This window comes from Juglans microcarpa x Juglans regia, chromosome 3S (assembly GCF_004785595.1).
Source record: "Juglans microcarpa x Juglans regia isolate MS1-56 chromosome 3S, Jm3101_v1.0, whole genome shotgun sequence".
Taxonomy (NCBI): Eukaryota; Viridiplantae; Streptophyta; class Magnoliopsida; order Fagales; family Juglandaceae; genus Juglans; species Juglans microcarpa x Juglans regia.
In genome coordinates this window covers 14488778-14510658 of record NC_054599.1, presented here as the reverse complement: position 1 = coordinate 14510658, position 21881 = coordinate 14488778, and the positions used below count along the sequence as shown (strand labels likewise).

The window sequence follows — 21881 nt, the reverse complement described above, 5'->3', positions numbered from 1 at the left end:
ACAGAAATGGACTTGGATGGACTTCACCAATGGCGGATCGGAGCTGAGGATGGGTGGGTTAGGTAGCTGGGGGATAGCCGGTGATGTGGTGAAGAGGTGGTGGCCAATGGTGGCGTGATGGCAGCACGCGAACACAAGGGGTGTCGCGGCTTAAAGCCATGTGTGGGGGCTGACGGTGGCATGAGAGGGGCTGGAAATTGGGAGGTGGAGTCGCCGGCCAGTGGGGAGATGAATGGGAGGGGCGGTGACAGAAGTGGGTGGCGCACGCCGGTGCTGTGGAGGATGACGCAGATTGGGGGAGAGAGAGAGGAGAAAAAAGAAATGAGGAAAAAGGAAAAGAAGAGAAGAAGAAAAGAAGAAAACAAAAAGTGGAAAAAAAGAGAAAAAAGGAAAAAGAAAAAAGTGAATGAAAGAAATAAGGTCCAATCCTCACATCTTGAGACACAAAAATGATCCCACGAAAATAATTTCAAAACAATGAGTAAAATAAAATAATTTAAACATAGTGACTAAACAAAAATAAAATAATTAAATCCAACAATAAACTAATTTAAAATAAATAGAAATTTAAATAATGAACAATAATTAATAACAAGAAAACATATTGAATCAAAATTTAAAAATCTTAAAATAATATAATGTAAATCATCTAAAATTTAAAACAAGAAAGCTCATAATCTTAATAAATGCAATAATTTACTTAGTCAAAACATACGCAAATACGGGTTATCACATCTCAATATGGTATCAAAGCCCAAGTCTTTGTAAACTCTTCAAAATGAAACAAAGGAAAACATTTTTCAAAAAATATAAAAAGTTTCAAGGAAAAGAAATTTTTGTTGGAAAACAAAAATAGAAGAAGATATATAAGGATGAGCAGATGGGCCAGGCTTAGGTGGAGCAGACTGATGAACTTAGTTTCATGCTTCTAGTTAGTTTGGAAAACTATGATTATGTTTTAGACATGGCTTATTTTATTCACTCCATTATGAGATAAATAATATTTTTATTTAATTATGTAAATCTCTTGCTTGGCTCTATTTACAAAACTATGTGGCATCCTGAACTCATATTCACTCTACCGTATGTGATTTTCCTACTGTAAATCTCTTCCCCCGTACTGTCTCCATGCAATAGCCAGTAGGGTCATTAGAGTTGTGCTTGTAACTTTTGGATTGTAGAAATGCTAGATCAATAAAGAGATATCATAAACGTAAATTCATAAATTAGCGTGGTTAATTAGATGTGATATGCTAGATCTAGTTTATAGTTAAAAGTGTTTTATAATCTAACGTATCATATCATAAATTCACAATGAGCAGTTTGTGAGTTTTCTTTTAAAAAATCTATTTGTTAGTACTTCTCATTTATAAATATGCATTATATAGGAATGAAGTGGGTAACGCCAAATAAGCAATAGTCTTACACATCGACAATCAACGCGGCCATCATGTACTAATTAATTTAAGTAATATACTCATGCATGCATGCCAAGGAACAAATATACAATTAATAAGCCATCATGTACTAATTAATCAGCATACATATATAGGCATTAAATATTTTATTAATTCAGGAAAAAGTAGTACTGTATCGACTAGTCTTGAGCTATAATCTTTTAAATTTGTATGTCTTATTAAATAATCACGTAGTGAACACAGCTTATTATAACTATATCATGTAGAGGATCTCAAGATCACGCGAGTACAATATTATTTTGATCCCTTTAAATTGGACAATAGCAGGGCAGCTGGGCAGAGGGCAAAACATGCATGCATGCCTTGTCTAATGTTATTTTTCTATATATTATATGTTCCCATGTTATATATAATTCTGACCATATATTTAATTCAGAACACTGGGATTGAAGGATGCAAATTCAAGCAGCTCTTTGTCATGTTCAAATAATGCCATGTCTTCTTCACTGAGAGTAATCCAAGCTTCTATTCCACTCCCATCTCTCGTATCCATCAAAACTATGGGATTATTTAACACCATAGTAGCGACAGTCACCCACGTTGGCTTCCCCCACCCAAAGTCAGCGTCATATAGTGGATTTCTGCACCAGCTGGAAAAGAAAATGTTGTGTATATCCTTTGAGGCCAGAAGATTACCAAGCTGTTTGAATTTCTCACTAACAATAGAGAAAGCCTCGTCCCCATATAATTTTGTTGCATAATCTTCACAAATGGCTTCTTTCCTTTTCCTTAACTCAATAACCAAGTTGTGCAACTGTATCTCACTCTCCGTTGTTTGTGCCCCAAAAGTGCACACGAGATTCCCAAAAGCATTTTTGGGAAATGGTGGGACAAGCTTTTCGCGGATATTCATCATTTGGGTCAGCATAGATGGCATTAGAGATCGGTGGTTTGACCTTGAGGCGATTATCGCACATTTCCAAATGAGAGATGACACTGCTTCTATGCGTGTGGGCTGCGGAACTTTAGTGCTGGCGGCTTTTGCCTTCAGAGCAGCAATGTTTGATGCATGGAACACATACCTTCTTGTAACAGTCGTCCCGTTCCCCAATCTCCTGGATGGCGATCTGATGTTGAACTCTATTCTCGGTGGTATGCGAGATGCTGCACTGAATTCAGGTAGAAGCACTGCTATATCAGACGCACGTGTAGCAAGTGCCGCGCGAGCCCAGCTGTCTATAAACATGCAAGTCGTGGCTGCATCGGCTAACATGTGGGAAACGCAGACCCCAATGGCCATTCCTCCACAATCAAAGAAAGTAACTTGAACTAGAACCAAACGTTCTGTGCTTGGTTGCGGACATACAATCTCTTTCGGAAGAAAGTGGTACAACATTTTCTGTTCAGGTCGTTCAAGAATGTCTGATTGACTGCAGTTGACTCGAGCTTCCAAATAATCAATTCCAGCATCGTTGCACTCGATTGAGACATTATCTTTGACTCTCCCAGCAAGTGGGTAGAAACGACTCAGAGTTTCAGACAATGATGTCTTTAGCCTATGGGATATATCTGCAGCCTTGAAATGGGGAAGATCAGAAGGGTTGACAGTACTGTTGTTGGAGTAGAATAGCACCAATGGTATAAAAACTTTGGGTTGGAGCTGATCTAGGAGGCAGAGGTCGAAGCATCTAAGGTGATGGGGAGTTGGAGAAGAAGGTTTTATTAGCTCTCTATTGATGATCTCAACTTTGATCTCCATGGCTATTTTGTTCGCTCACCACTGTTGTGTTCTTTCAATGGTATTCAAGTAATAAACACACCCACACACACACAAATATATAATAAGCCGTATTGTGCGGGTTGTTAGCTAGAATTAATAAAAGTAGAGTTAGATGTGTTTAAACTTTAAAGTATAAACACTTTTCAGATTTCATCTCTTATTCATCATTTTATAAATATAGAAAATGGCCCCCAAAAAATTTATAATCTCCATATACTCTCTAATTTTTTCTAAAATTTCAATATACATAGAAATACCTCTTTCCAAAATTATTTTCCTATAGTCCCAAAATTTTGTAGAATTTATATGTATTATCTATTTTTAATGATGTGTCCTCACCAAAATTAAGTTAAAACTAAGTTTAAGAAAAATAATAAACTTATTAACATGGACCTCAAAGTTTTTTATTATACAATATTAGGCTTCTAAACTTGGAATTCTAAGTGAAAATACAAGAAAAATCATTAAAGTTGATGATCTATATGAAAAATAGCTGAAATGTTTTATGCTCTAACTCATTGAGCAAGAAAAAAATTATTTAAGATCTCAATTATAGCATTATATACTTAATATGACATGAAACTATCTAGTTTTTACATGCAACTTGATAAAGTAGCTTATATATTATAATGAAAGATTAAGTTCTAAAATATCACTTAATAGTTTTTACGAATAAAGCAAATTCTAAATATTTCATTATACAAATAATAATGGATAAATACTATTTGATAAAATATTATCATCAGAAATCCGAAACATATATTAAGTTATTTTTTTAGAATTTTATTTATACGTGTATATATATAGCAAATTATCAGATCAAATTTTATATATAGTTATATATTTTTAATTTTTAATCTCTTTTTATCTGGCATAAATGTGTTGCACGGTAGAAAAACGTTGGCTCTTTCTCAGAAAAATTACTGGCTCCGCCACTGAAAGTAGTGATATGGCTTGATCTTCTCCAAACAACCTCAATTCTTTATCTTGAGTGTAGGATGAGATTATAGTTTATAGCATTGCTCTTTTTTTTAAAACTAAAATGGTAGGATCCTTAGGACGTACTTTAAAATTGATAAAATCAAAGCGATAATAAATATACAAGTACATAATTATGGGTTTTTGTGGATCATTCACTTTTTAATTTATGGCTTCTTTAAATATTTATTGCTTGTGTTGATTGTTAGTAATATACGTGTATATATATGTGTGTGGGCGCACGTATTTTTTGTAAGGCAAGAATATTTAGGCCATAAAATAAAAGAGTAATGGTGCATGCAGTTGTATAATGTGTAAGCGTCGTGTAGTAATTTTATAAAAGAGTAGGTCTATTATTAATTAAAAAATTAATTTTTTTTCAAGTGAGTCTCGTATTTATTCACTTTTTTTAAAGTGATTGCACGACACTTGCGCACTCACGAGTGTAACTATCATTTCTCTAAATAAAAGTTGCTTAGATATATATAGTTGGGGTTAATACCCTAAAAATCCATTTGAACGTAATTTTGCAACAATATTTTATTTTATTTAAATATTTATTTTTCTGAAAATTACATGAACAATATTGGGTATTACATTTATTTAGTCCATAAGTTATATTAATGTATGTGATTTAAGTATATTAATGAGATTAATATATAAAAGCTATAAATTAATCACAAGTCCTTACAACTTATAAAATCGCAAGATCGTAGCTAGTGATAAAATTCGGGATCAATTTTATCTGATAATTAGATTATAACATGTTAATTAATTACGATGATTTATTGTAATGATAAAAGTACTTGCGACTTCTAATTGACATGTTATAATCTTATCAGATAAAATGGGTATGTTAATTACAATGATAATTTATAATTCACTCTTACTAAGATATATATATATATATATATATATATATGGTTGTGAACTCAAATGTGATATCTAGATTGACTTTTATTATATTATTATGTATTCACTCTTATTGGGTTAATATCCTAATTATACATTGGATAATCAAATTTAGCATTATGGGAATACTGATCTTTAACACTGAATCCATAATCTCTCTTGAGATACAAAATATCCCCTTGAGATAAATTTAATGGAAGTTGGTTATACTGAATCTCAAGAATGTGATTCAATTATTAAATAATTGGAAACTCAAAGATATTAAGATGTAGAGAAAAAAAGTGACAGTATATTTATTATACTTTATTTTTCTATGGATATTTTGTGGAGGGATCAAATGCAATATTTAGTAATTGAGAGCTCTTTTGTAATTAAATAAACTTTATAGTGCAATTTGATTTTGTAAATCATATATATAAAGGTAATCTTGAGTTAGCTATTTTTCTAAGTAATTTTATGTTTGCTATTGTCCATGCCATCTTCAACTCTATAAGGCTTCGTTTGTTTTCACAATTCCTCTCAACTCATCTCATTTAATCTATCATTACAACTTTATCACACAAAATAAAATAAATAATTTAATTTTTTCAAATTTTTAAAATAAAAATAATATTAAAAAATATATCCTGATAATTATATTATATTTAACTTTTAACTTTAATTTTAATTTATTTTATCTTATCTATAAAAACAAACGAAAAAGAGAAAATATAGTTATTTTTGTATGTGCAAGATTATATATATTATATATTACCTCTATAACAAAAGAGAAAGAAAAGGACAGTTCAAAAAAAAAAGGTGCTGCAACTATTCCCTCAACTCTTTTGAGGGAATTTATTAGTTTTTTCTTTCACATCTTAGCTAGGTACGTTGTCTTCTCAACCATTCTTAAATGATCTTGTACATGTCCGATTAATTTAAATTTAAAGTTGACGTTGGGAAAATCAATAAAAATTATTCTGATGGTTAGTTAGCTAAGTAATAGAAACCAGGAATTGAAATTGAGAAAGATGTAATTAGGGAGAGAACTTTTAGATAAACTCGGATATTAGGGTTTATTGATAAAAGTCTAAATGCCCATTTTGAAGTCCACAAATCGACCTTTTTTTTTTTTTTTTTATTTTTTAGAAGAGCCGGTAGCCACACACATAGCAGTCCCGTCCCAAATTTATTAATAAATCCTTACTTGTGGCGGATGAATATCGTGGAAATAATATTACACTTGAGGGTTTACAAGATACAACACTATAAACTAACCCAAAATCAAGTGTCAAAACAAACCAATAAAATCAAAAACAAAACCAACAAAAATCAAATTCTAACAAGCCTATTTTATTTTTATTTTTTTTAAAAGCAAAGAAAACAACTTAGCCAAATCTTAAATAAGGAAGTCCCAACTTATCAGTCTTCAACATACCTTTCAATAAATGAAGAAGATGAGAAAAATTATCCCATGTGACACTAGTACCTTTAGCACCCACCCATCTTCGCCAAAAAATCAGCTGGAGCATTACCTTGTCTAAATATGTGGGAAATACACTACAACAGAATGTGTGTTTTGTGACAGAGAAAACTGTCACAAAAAAATGGCAAACCGTCACTAAACATATTTGGTGACGGTTTGAAACCGTCACCATGACCGTCACCTAAAGTGCGTCACAGAAAATATTTGGTGACGGTTTACTGTTCAACCGTCACAAAAAATATTTTTAGTGACAGTTGGAAGTGTTCCGTTCGGTACAACGTTCGAACGTTCCTTTTTTTGTGACGGTTATGAACTGTCACAGAAAATCACGTTCGGACGTAGAATCAAACGTTCGGACGTTATACCCGACCGATTGGCGTTCGAATGAGTGAAGTTGACGTTCGTTGGATATCGTGCTCGAACGTATAAAATTTACGTTCGAATGTTAATGCGTCCGAACGTTAATTACATTAAACGTTCGAATATTTGTTCGAACGTAAACATAAATGTTCAAACGTAGCGCGTTTAATGTTCGGACGTTATTTCGAATGTAAATGAAGGAGCGTCCGAATGCAAGTTCTTTGTTCGAACGTTAGTCGCTTTACCGTTCGAACGGTTTGTTCGTTTTAGCGTGAGTACGTTCGAACGATTCAATTGTATTTACGTTCGAACGTTTGTTACAGTGTGACGATTTTTATTTACATTCGAACGTACAGATCAGAAATACTAATTTCATAAAATTTAAAAATATAATACCAATTGTATCATATTACATACCCAATTAACAAGTAACAATGTCTTATAAAAGTACAAAATTAGATATTAAAACTAGTCAGAAATATTGATAAAATTTATTTCTTCTTTTTCCCTCGCCCACGGGGATTCTGTTGCAACGACATAACACGTTCCATTTGCACCATCATCTCCCGTTGCACTTGCTCTTGCACTTCATTGCGTATTCTTTCCTCCTGGTCTCTCTGTTGGTCCTGCAAACGCGTCTCTAAATGAGACTGTCGTTTTAAGAGAGACTCTAACTCTTGTTGTCTCGACCTCATATACTCATTCTCACGCTGTGCAGCTTCTAAATCTGCCGTAAGATTATTAATTTGTGAAGCCGATGAGGTTGAGGAGGATGAACATTTATGCTTGATAGATCGTCCCAAACCTCTTGCCATACTAGACTGCGGCCCGAGCACTTGCGTGAATATGTCTATGTCACTAGGAGAGGATTCCTCAAAAGCCGACTGCATCTCCAACATTTTGCTCTGCAATTTAAAAGGTAATGATCGTAAATAATTAGTAACGTATTAAAAGAAATAGAAATAAGAAATAAACTATTAAAATATTATATAAATAATTTATTTAACAAAATTAACACTGCTTACATAATTATCTGCAGCGACAGGATCCATCCACTCACTATGCTCATTAGTGTGAGCAGCAGCATAGACATGAATGAGGAAAAAGTTTTCAGGATCATCACGTTTCTAACAAAGCGAGAATATTAGCAATTTTAAAAAGATAATATTAGTACTTATCAGAAATAATATCAGGAAAATAAATGAATTCTATAATTTTTTAATTACCATTTTTTCAGCAAGACGGTGGAATGACCTTGAACCGGCACGATGGTGGACAGTCAGAACGGATCTATTCTGTGCATTTGTAGAACTCAAGTGCTACAAAATATATTAAAAATGTTAATTATAATATATATACATATAATATATAAAACGAATATGAATGTAAATAATTAAAAGATATAAATGTAAAATACCTGATAATCTGGAGATGCGAAAAGATCACAACACTTTCTCCAATCATCTAACTTCATCTGCTGAAAAGGAGACTGCGCAGCCTCTTCCAACGTCTCAAACTTCTTGACGTGGTCATGACATCGTCCTTTGTGACGTCGGAATAGTGTAGCCATCAACTCATTCACGGTTCTCAAATCCTCGCTACGGCCAAAGTCGAGGTCGAATTCATCCTAATAACGGAATCAGGTAAAAAATATAATATATTAATCTAGGTGAAAAAAATGTACTGAAAAGTAAACTCACCAGCACACGACTTCGAATGTGCTCCTTAATCTCTATCGGAACATCTCGCCATGAGCGCACATAAAATGGAGCATAAGCTCGAACTACTGTGCCAATATAGGAGGAAAGCGCTGCTGCACTATCATCCACTCCTCCAGTGGAATTATCAGGAATTGTGATCTTCAGTTTACCATGCCTTCTATTTTTTTCAAGAGAGATTCCACGTGTATAGCCACGACCGCGACGTGCAGATGCATCAACTACATGATCATAGATATACTATAATTATAATTATATAGTTATTGAGAAAAAAATATTAACTATATATATAATTATCAACGACAATATTTCCTTACTGGTAGGTGTCGACTGGCTATTGTTCTCTTCTGTGTTAGCTTCATCTTCAGGAACGGATTCCTCGAGTGGGAAGTCCTCAATGGGTTCAGGACTTGGACTTGGCGGAGGCACATTTCTTCGTTGTCGTTTTGGCGGCATTCTTGAAAATAATTAATTATATCAAAGAAAATTAATTAGAAGAAATTATGAAAATTCAAGATATTTTAGTCACCTATATGAATAAAATATTTAGTACTTTTATTCTTCAGATGAATTTTCCATGCTTGCTTCAGAATCTCCATCAATAACATCTTCATCATCATCATGCACCTCTTCTTCATCATCTTTATCCACCTCCTGCCCGGATTCTGATTCGTCTTCATCTTCTGACTCGTCTTCTTCTTCCTCCTCACTGACTTGAATTGAATGATCATTTAATACAGACGGGTCGAGATGTACGGGTGGGACATCATCTCTACACAAGGGGAGCAACTCGAGTGCACCGAGGTCAACAAACAAATTAATACCCTCTCCATCTTCCTCGTATGCCTCAACAATCGGAGTGTCATCTTCATCTCCACTATTCTCGTAATCTGCACCCGTTCCTGCTTCATATATATTTCGAGGAACAAATTTTTGTACGACTCGCCAAGTTATCTCCCCACTATCTTCATCAGCACTTTTCATTGGATCAATCAAGTAATAGACTTGGGTAGCTTGACAAGCCAATACAAATGGATCATCTTCGTACCATTTAGATGCAGTATTGACACTCGTAAAGTGATTATCCCTATGTATCGAAACCCGACCACCGCCTAGATCCCACCAATCACATTTAAAGACATATGTTACAGACCCACCTAGATATTTCAATCCGATAATATCACGTATGACACCATAATAGTCAATATCATCTGTTCCATGACTCCCCTCGACTAACACACCACAATTTTGAGTCTTTCTATTACGTTCACGGTCCAAAGTATGGAATCTATAACCTCGAACCGTGCATGCAGTATATCGAAGTGCTCTATTTGAGGGACCACGGGCCAATGCATACAATTCAGAAGAAATTGATCCGGGATCACGAGCACGTTGTTCCAAAATCTATAAATTGAAATAGTATATATTTATTATTTCATTATCCAGAGTTAAAAATTTCACAATATAACATATATATAATTTTAGTTCATACACGTTCTTCAAACCATCCGGGAAATTCTTCCTCGTGTCTTGCCTCTATATTTTCTACGCCTTCCGTCCTAAGTTTGTCCATGTGGTCACTGTTATAACATGTTGCAAAAGAAATATATTTTGAGCACAACAATTCTAATTAATTTAAAGAAAACTATAATTATTCAAAGAAATGAAATGACATACCTAAGATAATCATCAATCTCTCGGCAGTTATTTAGCACATACCACCGAACTTTACCCAACTCTCCATCAATTAAATCGTAACCTGTTTGTTCACCCAAGGGTCGTACATTCTGGGAAAACACTGATAACTCACGAGGAGGCGGAGTAGCAAGATCAGCATTTCGCTCTTGACGATTAAATCGTGTCTCAACACCACGAAGATATAGAGAGCAAAATGTTAACCATTCATCGTGTATATAGGCCTCTGCTATTGAACCCTCAGCTTTGGCTTTATTCCCAACAGTGCGCTTCAATCGACCCAAATATCTTTCAACTGGATACATCCAACGGAACTGCACCGGTCCACCCAGAAGTACCTCTCGCGGTAAATGTATTGCTAAATGGACCATGACATCAAAAAATGATGGTGGAAAGATCTGCTCGAATTTACATAGTATAATAGCAATGTCTTCTTCCAATTTCGACAACACATCTCGATTTACTACCCGAGCGCACAAATCCTTGAAAAACATACATAGTTCAGATATGGCCACACGTACATTAGATGTAAGCTTCCCACGAATTCCCACAGGTAATAACTTCTGCAAAAATACGTGACAATCATGACTTTTCAATCCATTGATTTTCCAATCATCAGGACTCACGCATCTACCAATATTTGAAGCATAACCATCTGGCAACTTCACACCTTGCAACCATTTGCAGAAATCCATCCTCTCCTCCCTCGTCATCGTAAAACATGCATGCGGCATGACCACCCTGTTGCCTTCCACCCGCAAATGCAGATTATGTTTAATTCTCATTCTCTCAAGATCTTTCCTCGTCTTGATCGTGTCTTTCGTCTTTTTGTTAATACTCATCAATGTACCCAGTATATTATCACAAATATTCTTCTCTATGTGCATTACATCCAAACTATGTCGCAACTTGCATGACGACCAATACGGCAAGTCAAAAAAAATACTACGCTTTGTCCAATTCAATTCTTGTACGGCTCGTTTTCTCTTGTTCTTTCCCCGACCTTTGCCAAAATTGTTCGCTCTAACATGTTGCAGTTGTTCCACTATCTCTTCTCCAGACAACTCTTTGGTGCAATCCTATCCTCTACTCTTCCATCAAACTTGGCACATTCTCTTCTCCATGCATGATTTGCTGGTAAATAACATCGATGACCCATGAAACACAACTTCTGAGAAAATTTTAGCCACTCACTAGCAGTTTCTTTATTACACGTCGGACACGCTAACTTCCCTTTCGTACTCCAGCCGGAAAGATTCCCATACGCCGGAAAATCATTTATGGTCCACATTACCGCAGCATGCATCTGAAAAGATGTCGACTTAGATGCATCATAAGTTCTAACCCCTGTTTCCCATAACTCTTTCAGCTCTTCAATCAACGGCTGCATGAATACGTCAATATCATTCCCAGGTGATCTAGGGCCAGGGATGAGTAAAGTTAACAAAAAGTTTAGCGCCTTCATGCACCTCCATGGTGGAAGATTGTACGGAATCAATACCACGGGCCAAGTGCTATAACTTGTACTCATATTCCCAAAAGGGTTGAATCCATCGGTTGTGAGTCCCAGGCGCACGTTCCGAGTTTCTAACCCGAACTCTGGATACTGATTATCGAAAGACTGCCACGCAAGTGAATCAGCTGGATGCCTCATATACCCGTCATTCTTAACTCTTTTCTCCTCGTGCCACCTCATATCATGAGCTGTTTTCTTACACATATATAGTCTTTGCAACCTAGGTTTCAAGGGAAAATACCGCAACACCTTAACCGGGACGTTTTTCTTACCTTTCCACCTCGACTCTCCACATACAGGACATGCTTGTTTCTCCTCGTTCTCCTTCCAGAACAATACACAATCATTCTTGCATGCATGTATGGACTTGTACTCAAATCCTAATCCCTTTCTCAACTGCTTCGCTTCATAAAAGTTCTTAGGCAATGCAGACCCTTCGGGAAGAACCTCGTTAAATAAGTCCAATACCATGTTTATTGCTTTCGTCGACATCCCACACAATGATTTAATGTGAAGCAACCGCACAATAAACGACATTTTGGAATGTTTTGTACAACCTGGGTAAAGCTCGCGCTTTGCATCTTCCCACAGTGAAGGGAAATTATCACAATCAGTCCCTGATCCACCAGTTGAGGCATTGTCGTTAACCTCATCCATAAACATCCCAGCTCCAATGTCACCCAACATCTCCTCCATCTCATCGTGCTCATAATCATCATCCATGTGCCGCAAATAATTGTGATGATCGACCAATACATCTGCTGACCCTTCATACGGCTCACCATGCAGTACCCATCGCGTATACCCCAGATCCATACCGTTCACAAATATATGACGCTCTACTTCATCCAATCCTATCGCACACAAATTTTTACACCCTCGACATGGACACTTAATGTAACCACGACTATCAGCAGAAGCCCGTGCAAAATCAATGAAAGTTCTTACTCCACATGCATAGGGTACGTAATCCTTTCCAAGTCTATCGTCCAGACGCATCCAATTTTTGTCCATTTCTAAAAACATCTATATATTAATAACATGTACATTGAAAATTCACATGCATGTCATGCTCCAATTGTCATTACATTTTTGATAAGGTAGTTGGTCCTATCCCATTCGAGATTATATTCTCCATATTGCACAAATCTCGTCACTCTACTAATTTCTACGTTAGTAGAAATTTCGGCAGCACCTCCCCATAATTCTCCAAGTATACATGTTCAAATATCGGGATTGTGACCCTACGAACAGTATACCCGAAGAACAATAGAAGAAGACACCGAAACTTCATATTAAACGTGGAAAGTAGCGTGTAACAAAAATGTGCAATACAGATAATATAATCTCAAACTGTCCACACTGGACAATTCAGGAATCAGTGGACACATAAATGTACACTGATTCCCAAATGGGTCTAAGGGTATTTATGCAATGTCACACACATCTAGCAGTATAATCATACAACAATATCTCCATATTGTTAAACTAAAGAGGGATGGAAGATTATGTGACCCTACGTTTCGTGTCTTGTACACAACGAGGGAGAATGATCTTAAAGAAATGTTTAAAAATTGGTCTAATTACTTAACCGTCACAAACTGTCCGACCTCGACTCTCCTCTCAAGGCCGAAGAGACTATGACAGTCAAGCAATTAGACCAAAATTTACAGATTATAATTGTTATATATAATTTTAAAGGTTATTATATAATTTTAATTATTATCATTCCACAATTATAATCTTAATTGTTATACTTAATTGAGTGAGTTATTTACTTATATAGACAATAAGTATATAATTTTTATATAAGAATATATTTGATCCTTATTTCCTTTCTCTTTAGTTTATAATAAATAAGTATATTTACATATTCAAACTCAACTTATTTAGTAGTTTCAAGACTTTTTTATTGAAGAGTATTTTAAAGGTTATATTATAATTTTAATTATTATCATTCTTAAAATATAATTTAAATTGTTATACTTAAATTGTAAAAGAAGTATAATATTATTTTAAATATTATAATTCTTAAAGAGTTAGTTTTATTTGTTATTACTTAATTTTAAATATTATTATAAATATTTAATTATCATTCTTAAATTTCAATGGTTATGCAATAATTTTAATTATTATAATTCTTAAAGAGTTACTTTTATTTGTTATTACTTAATTTGAAATATTATTATCACAATTTTTCAAATCCATATCACAAAAACACATTGTATAAATATCATAAAATTCAAATAAAGACAAGAAATAAAAATTTTTTCTTACCAAACTCAACTCTCTCTAACTCTCTAACTCAACTATCTCTCTCTCTCTCTGTGTTACGCGCACGAGAGAAGAAAAAATGATCCGCTTCCTCCCGTGCGCGTACTGATTAAGTTCTAAAATTATTAGTTTAAACGTTCGAACGTTTAAGTTTTACGTCTGAACGTTATTTGCTAAAATTATTAGTTTAAACGTTCGGACGTTTAAGTTGTACATCCGAACGTTATAAGCTAAAATTTCCCCCGCTCATAGCGTTCGGACGTTTACAGTACACGTTCGAACGTACCCTTCTTATTTATAACATAAAATCTAGCGGGAAAGTTCCCGCACTTTCCTCATATATGTTCGAATGTATCACAATTTTTCGCTCGAACGTTCGTAAATTTACAGATAAACGTTCGGACATTTAACTTAAACGTCCGAACGTACATTTCATCAAAGTCTCTCCATATTTGAGCGGGAAATTTCCCGCACTAATTTACCCAACGTTCGAACGTTAATATATTTGGTGTTCGGATGTACATAATTTTCTGGTGATTTTCATCAAATAACGTTCGAACGTATAGTCTAAACGTCCGAACGTCTGAATAATCACACAGATACCTTAATCGAGCGGAAAATTTCCCGCTCTTATTTTAACGTTCAAACGTTAACTTGAAACGTTCGAACGTACGATTCCTACTATACTAACTTATTGCTTATTTGTAATAATGTAAATATATTCAAACGTCATTCACAAATAATAATTTAAATATTTAAAGTCCATATCACAACATATTCATAATAACTCACAGTATATTCACAAAATAACATGCCACATGTATTAACATATTTTTAAAGTTGAGTAAGTAATAAATATGTATTAACAAAGCCTAATGAAAATATATTTCTAATAATAAACACAATATTTCAAATTCATATCACAACATATTTACAAAAACTCACAAACTATTTACAAACTATACAAATAATAATCACAATATTTCAAGAGTAAGCATAAAATCACAACAATATATTGATAAAGTTTAGAAATATACCTAGCACTCACAATATCCTCTTACAAATCAAAATCTTCCAACTTCCCAAAACAAGCAATCCTTCAAATAAATACAACACTAACTTATTAGAAATATTCTATAACAAAAACACATTGTATAAATATCATAAAATTCAAATAAAGACAAGAAATAAAAATTTTTTCTTACCAAAACTCAACTCTCTCTAACTCTCTAACTCAACTCTCTCTCACACTAACTCTCTCTCTCTCTGTCTCTCTCTCTCTGTCTGTTGCGCCCACGGGAGAAGAAGAAATGATCCGCTTCCTCCCGTGCGCGTACTGATTAATACCGTAAATTATTAGTTTAAACGTTCGAACGTTTAAGTTGTACGTCCGAACGTTATTTGCTAAAATTATTCCCGCTCATAACGTTCGGACGTTTACAGTACACGTTCGAACGTACCCTTCTTATTTATAACATAAAATCTAGCGGGAAAGTTCCCGCACTTTCCTCATATATGTTCGAATGTATCACAATTTTTCGTTCGAACGTTCGTAAATTTACAGATAAACGTTCGAACATTTAACTTAAACTTCCGAACGTACATTTTATCAAATTGTTACCATATTTGAGCGGGAAATTTTCCGCACTAATTTAACTAACGTTCGAACGTTAACATATTTGGTGTTCGGATGTACATAATTTTCTGGTGATTTTCATCAAATAACGTTCGAACGTGTAGTCTAAACGTCCGAACGTCTGAATAATTACACAGATACCTTAATCGAGCGGGAAATTTCTCGCTCTTATTTTAACGTTCGAACGTTAACTTTAAACGTTCGAACGTACGATTCCTACTATACTAACTTATAATATAATATATATACTACATTTTATATATATATATTTATAACTATATAATATATTGTATAGTATGATAGCATAATATTTTAAATGAGAACATAAATGTATATAATATATAAATTATACCATATATATAAATCAATAATATATATTAAATTGTTACTTATTAAATTCTTTATTATATACTAACTTATAATATAATATGTATACTATATTTTATATATCTATCTATAACTATATACTACATTGTATAGTATGATAGCATAATACTTTCAATGAGAACATAAATGTATATAATATATAAATTACACCATATATATAAATCAATAATATATATTAAATTGTTACTTATTAAATTCTTTATTATATACTAACTTATAATATAATATGTATACTATATTTTATATATCTATAACTATATACTACATTGTATAGTATGATAGCATAATACTTTCAATGAGAACATAAATGTATATAATATATAAATTATACCATATATATAAATCAATAATATATATTAAATTGTTACTTATTAAATTCTTTATTATATACTAACTTATAATATAATATGTATACTATATTTTATATATCTATCTATAACTATATACTACATTGTATAGTATGATAGCATAATACTTTCAATGAGAACATAAATGTATATAATATATAAATTACACCATATATATAAATCAATAATATATATTAAATTGTTACTTATTAAATTCTTTATTATATACTAACTTATAATATAATATGTATACTATATTTTATATATCTATAACTATATACTACATTGTATAGTATGATAGCATAATACTTTCAATGAGAACATAAATGTATATAATATATAAATTATACCATATATATAAATCAATAATATATATTAAATTGTTACTTATTAAATTCTTTATTATATACTAACTTATAATATAATATATATACTACATTTTATATATCTATCTATAACTATATACTACATTGTATAGTATGATAGCATAATATTTTAAATGAGAACATAAATGTATATAATATATAAATTATACCATATATATAAATCAATAATATATATTAAATTGTTACTTATTAAATTCTTTATTATATACTAACTTATAATATAATATTTATACTATATTTTATATATCTATTTATAACTATATACTACTTATTAAATCATCAATAAACACCATAAGCTCATAAACTATTCACAAAATTCACAAACAATAATCACAATTATTTCAAGAGTAAGCATAAAATCACAATAATATGTATAAACATATTGCTAAACTTTAGAAATATAACAAGCACTCACAAAAAAACCAATAATCTAATTGTCAATAATATTATATAACATCCTAATATATAACATAAACATTTATATAATATTAAATTGAAAAACGTTCGAACGTAATAATAAGTACGTTCGAACGTTCTGTGTATATAAGGCCAAAACCGAACGTCGAAACGACATTTCCAATACGTATCATCGTCGTTTCCTAGCACGCCGCCACGCCTCCTTCACCGCCGCCGTCAACTCCGCCACAATCGTCACTGAATGTAGGCATTCATCTTTTATTCAAGTAACATGTATTTTATTGAGATTTGGATTGAGTTTTGTTTAAAACCGGGTAAGTGGTTGCCGGATTTTCAACTTCATTTTCCGGCCACCACGGCTAGTCATTGGCCGAATAGTCACCGTAGAAATGTTTCTTGAAGTGTATACTTCATTTGCACGGTGACATTTCGGTATTTAGAACCGTGTAGAGAAATTTTTGAGATTTCAATAATTGCTGAGTCGACTCAGCCATTCTGCATCGAAACGTTCGAACGTTTCACCAAGACGTTCGAACGTACGACGTTTAAATTACAGAGCCGTTACGGCTTCCACGTTCGAACGTTTAATTATAACATCCGAACGTAATGATTTTCTACATTATTCATGCTTCGACGTTCGGACGTTCATATTTATGTTCACACGTAAAACAAATACGTTCGAACGTATTTGTTTTAACATCCGAACGTACGTCAGCCAATATTTATTTACTGCTTATGTTCGAACGTACATTGTTACATTCGAACGTATTTGTTTTACGTTCGAATGTAAATATATTGACATTATTTTACGTGCGAACGTATAAATAAACATCCAAACGTTTTATCTTTAACGTTTGAACGTTAAAGATAAAACGTTCGAACGTTACGGCAGAGCATCTTAAAATTAATACAAAAAAATGCATTATTGTAAATAATTTTTTTTTCCTTTTATATTTTCAGGATATGGCTCTTCCACTGCATACTAGGAAACGAGGGAGGGAAGGAGCCACGTCGGACACTGCCCGTATCGGAGCTCGTACTGTTATGGTAGAGCGAGAGGTCTTAATTAATGAGTTCGACGAACTCTATTGGCAGCAGATGAACCTGAGAGATGTTTTCCTCAGTAGAGGCTGGGGAAATATCTGCAGATTGAGGGGGAAGGTATACCCCTCAATGGTTCAAGAATTCTATATGGGGATGTGTGACATGCCTCAGGATGCATCCTCTCACACCGTGACTGTACGCGGTATTTCCATTGAGGTATCAACAGATGTCATCGGCGAGCACCTTGGGATTCGTCGAGGAGTGGAGACATTTGCACACTCGACACCCCGTGAGGATGTAGGCACTTCTACATCATCTACTGGTCGGGGATGTGAGCCAGCATCAGCCAGAGATGCAGGCAAGTCAGAGGCTGAGGATACTGGCGTCGAGGCTCGGGATGATGACCGAGACGAGGATTTCTACATCCTCACCGGGAGGGATCGCATGCAGATCGAGCGGAAGAACGCCTTCAACCAGAACCATCTGCTGCATTTCTTCCGTATGTTGCACCTTATTGTTGCAACAAATGTCGATCCTGTGGCTCATAAAACCACATTTAGTCGGCTTCGGGCACAATTTTTGATACGAGTGGCACGTGGAGATCCTATAGATTTGCCATTGCACATCTTTCAGAGGATCCGTTACGAGGCGAGCATCGTCTCCACGGATAATCTCCTATATGGTGTCCTCATCAGCCGACTATTACTTGCACGGGGAGTGCCGACCCAGCCAGAGGAGCGGGTCAAAGATCAGATGAGCCCCCTCGACATGACCACGCATCGACGTAGCATTGGACAGGCGAGGGGACGTCAGCCACCCCCTGTAGAGGATCTAGTTCCTCCGACGCAGCCTGAGCCAGGTCATGTCGGGAGTAGTAGTCAGCATACGCCGAGTACGTCTGCAGGAGATGTGCGGCCTGCTTGGGTTGATGCGGTCATCTCACAGCTGACTGCGCATATCGATCATAAGATCGATCGATCGCTCGAAGCTATATCGGCGTCTGTTGCCGAACTCACCCATCGTGTAACTATCCTTAACGACAAGGTTGATACCTTGACTGAGGAGGTACGGAGTTCGACTTTTGCGGATAACGTTATCATCTGACTGTTAATATCAAATTTTGTATTTTATTTTTAATATTTGTAACGAAAAATATTATTGAGTATTTCTATCGTTTTTTAATTTCAATTTTTAATCTTCTTTGATGTTATATTTTTCAACTTTAATACTAAATCACTACATTTCAAATATATATAAATCAATAATATATATTTATATATTACAAAGTGTGTATATATAAATATATACAATTCAATTTTTTAGACTTGTTCACAAATTATGCACAATAAAAACCACATAATTTTTAAATTAAAGTCATTTAATTTAAATTTACAATGAACGTTCGAATGTTATTACTTTACGTTCGAACATTGGTGCAAACATTTTACGTTCGAACGTAAAATTAATAACATTCAAACGGTTGCGCCAAAACATTTTACGTTCAAACGTAAACAGACATAATGTTCGAACGTATATGTAACGTTCGAACGCATATTTCCCATACGTTGGAACGTAAAAAAATCTCATTCTATCTTTAGTGACGGTTTGCAGAAACTGTCACAGAAAATACCTTTTAATGACGGTCTAGGGACTGTCACAATTTCTTAACCGTCACTAAAAAACAATTATGTTGTAGTGATAGAGTAGTTCAAACCTTTAAGAATACCAAAAATTTCCTCCAAAACATCTTCAAAGTACCAAAGTCCACAATGTGATTTATGAACCCACTGAACAATAATCATAGAATTTAGTTCAATGTCAATATGAATTAAACTCAAAAATCGGGCTTAAATGGTTAAGGAAGTCTGCACAATCACCAATATTGAGAATTTTACATGAGAAGGAAAATTTCTAATTATTCCATAAAATTAACATATGGAATAAAATAAATATCTTGTCAAAATTTGACCCCAAATCAGAAATAGAATCATCTCTAAAATGGACAGCGAAATATTATCATAAAAAGAAAAAATAACTTAAATGGACGATTAAAAAAAATGGTTGATTTTTGGGTAAAGACGAGGGACCGTCGGCACTTGCTCTTGCTTTTGTTTTCTTCTCAAAGAGTAATACTAAATATAGTAGTAGAATGCGTAAGCGCCACATAATTATTTTAAAAAAATATAAGTTCTATTATTAAAAAATTAGTTTTATATCATGTGAGTCTCGTATTAACTCATTTTTTTAAAAGAATTGTACGATACTTGTACATTTTATGACTGTAAATATATATAATTATCTTCCTCAAATTCGTCCTCCAGCCGGTGACAAGCGGGACTGTCGAGCTTGCCGGATGCGTCCTGCTGGTAGTCGCCGGCCAGCATCCTTGGGCTGTTAAAAGTGGATTAGTCTCTTCTATATTTGTTTTTTATGATGTAATTCTCGTCCTTTTAGGGTGTTTTTTTTTTTTTTTTTAATTTTCAAAAAGTTGTTGCTGCTATTTATTGTTAGTGCCGTAAAATATTAATTAAGGAAGAATAAATCTTAGAACTTACTTATAACTTAGGCCCCATTAACGTACAGCTTTTAGATTTGTTAACGTCTTTTGTACTTCTTGAAAAAAAGTATGCAATTCAAAAGTTTTTCAATATTAAGTTCGTAGTTAATTGGGCGGTTTGTTGGCCAGTACTAATAAAAGTAGAGATACAAAAGTTATACGTGGCAACTGACCAAGAGAAATTATATATACAGTTTTGGGACCTGCAAAATTTTATAAAAAGAAAAAAAATAATATTTATAATTATAAAATGTATAAGCGCCACACACTGCATCTCCACAATTACATCATAAATGTGTAAAGCATCTTTAGCCTATACATGTGCTAGTACATTAACATCTCTTCTAACATGATGTACTGACACTAATAAAAAGCATCCCATTACTAGTGGTACATGATTCTTCCACTTTGGAAATAGCTTGAATAACTTGGAGTGAATCACCCTCAAGAATGATTGTAATTGTGAGCCTCAACTCAGAACCAAATATGGTTGCTGGGAGAGCCCCAAAGGTTTCTGCAAGTAGTGGATCAGGGAGTAAACTTCTTTTCATTCTCATTGTTGCAATGACTTTTCCTTCTCAATCTCTAGCTATAACTCCAATACCAACCTGACTGCTAACTTTGTCAATTGCAGCATCAGCCAATTTAATTTGATAGCATTTTGAGGAGGAGGCATCCATTTCAAAGATTTGGAAGTGGTAGTATCTAATGAGTCTTCGGTTGTATCAACTTAGAGAGTTTTTGTAAAGCCCCGTTCTCAAAGGTCTGGAGAGTTAACTCTTATTACTCAAGAACATCTCCAATAATCAATAATAAATAAACAGAAATTCCACAAAATACTTAACTTACTTGTTCGATCTAAACATCTGTGTTCCTCCATAGAAATACTAAACAAAAACCTCAATAAAATAAAATAATATCTCCACGAAGACTCAAATTATTCATATCTTGATGTACTAAAATAACCGCTAGAGATAAACCTACTAAATAT

The 21881-nt window shown here is 33.9% G+C and overlaps 1 protein-coding gene across 1 annotated transcript; it reads right to left on the bottom strand.

The window, feature by feature from the left end:
• Nucleotides 1-1611: 1611 nt before the first annotated feature.
• Nucleotides 1612-3224, bottom strand: LOC121258564 (BAHD acyltransferase BIA1-like). Its single transcript, XM_041160098.1, has one exon. It carries the CDS (start codon nt 3175-3177, stop codon nt 1846-1848), a length of 1332 nt encoding a protein of 443 aa, XP_041016032.1. The 5' UTR covers nt 3178-3224; the 3' UTR covers nt 1612-1845.
• Nucleotides 3225-21881: the final 18657 nt, after the last annotated feature.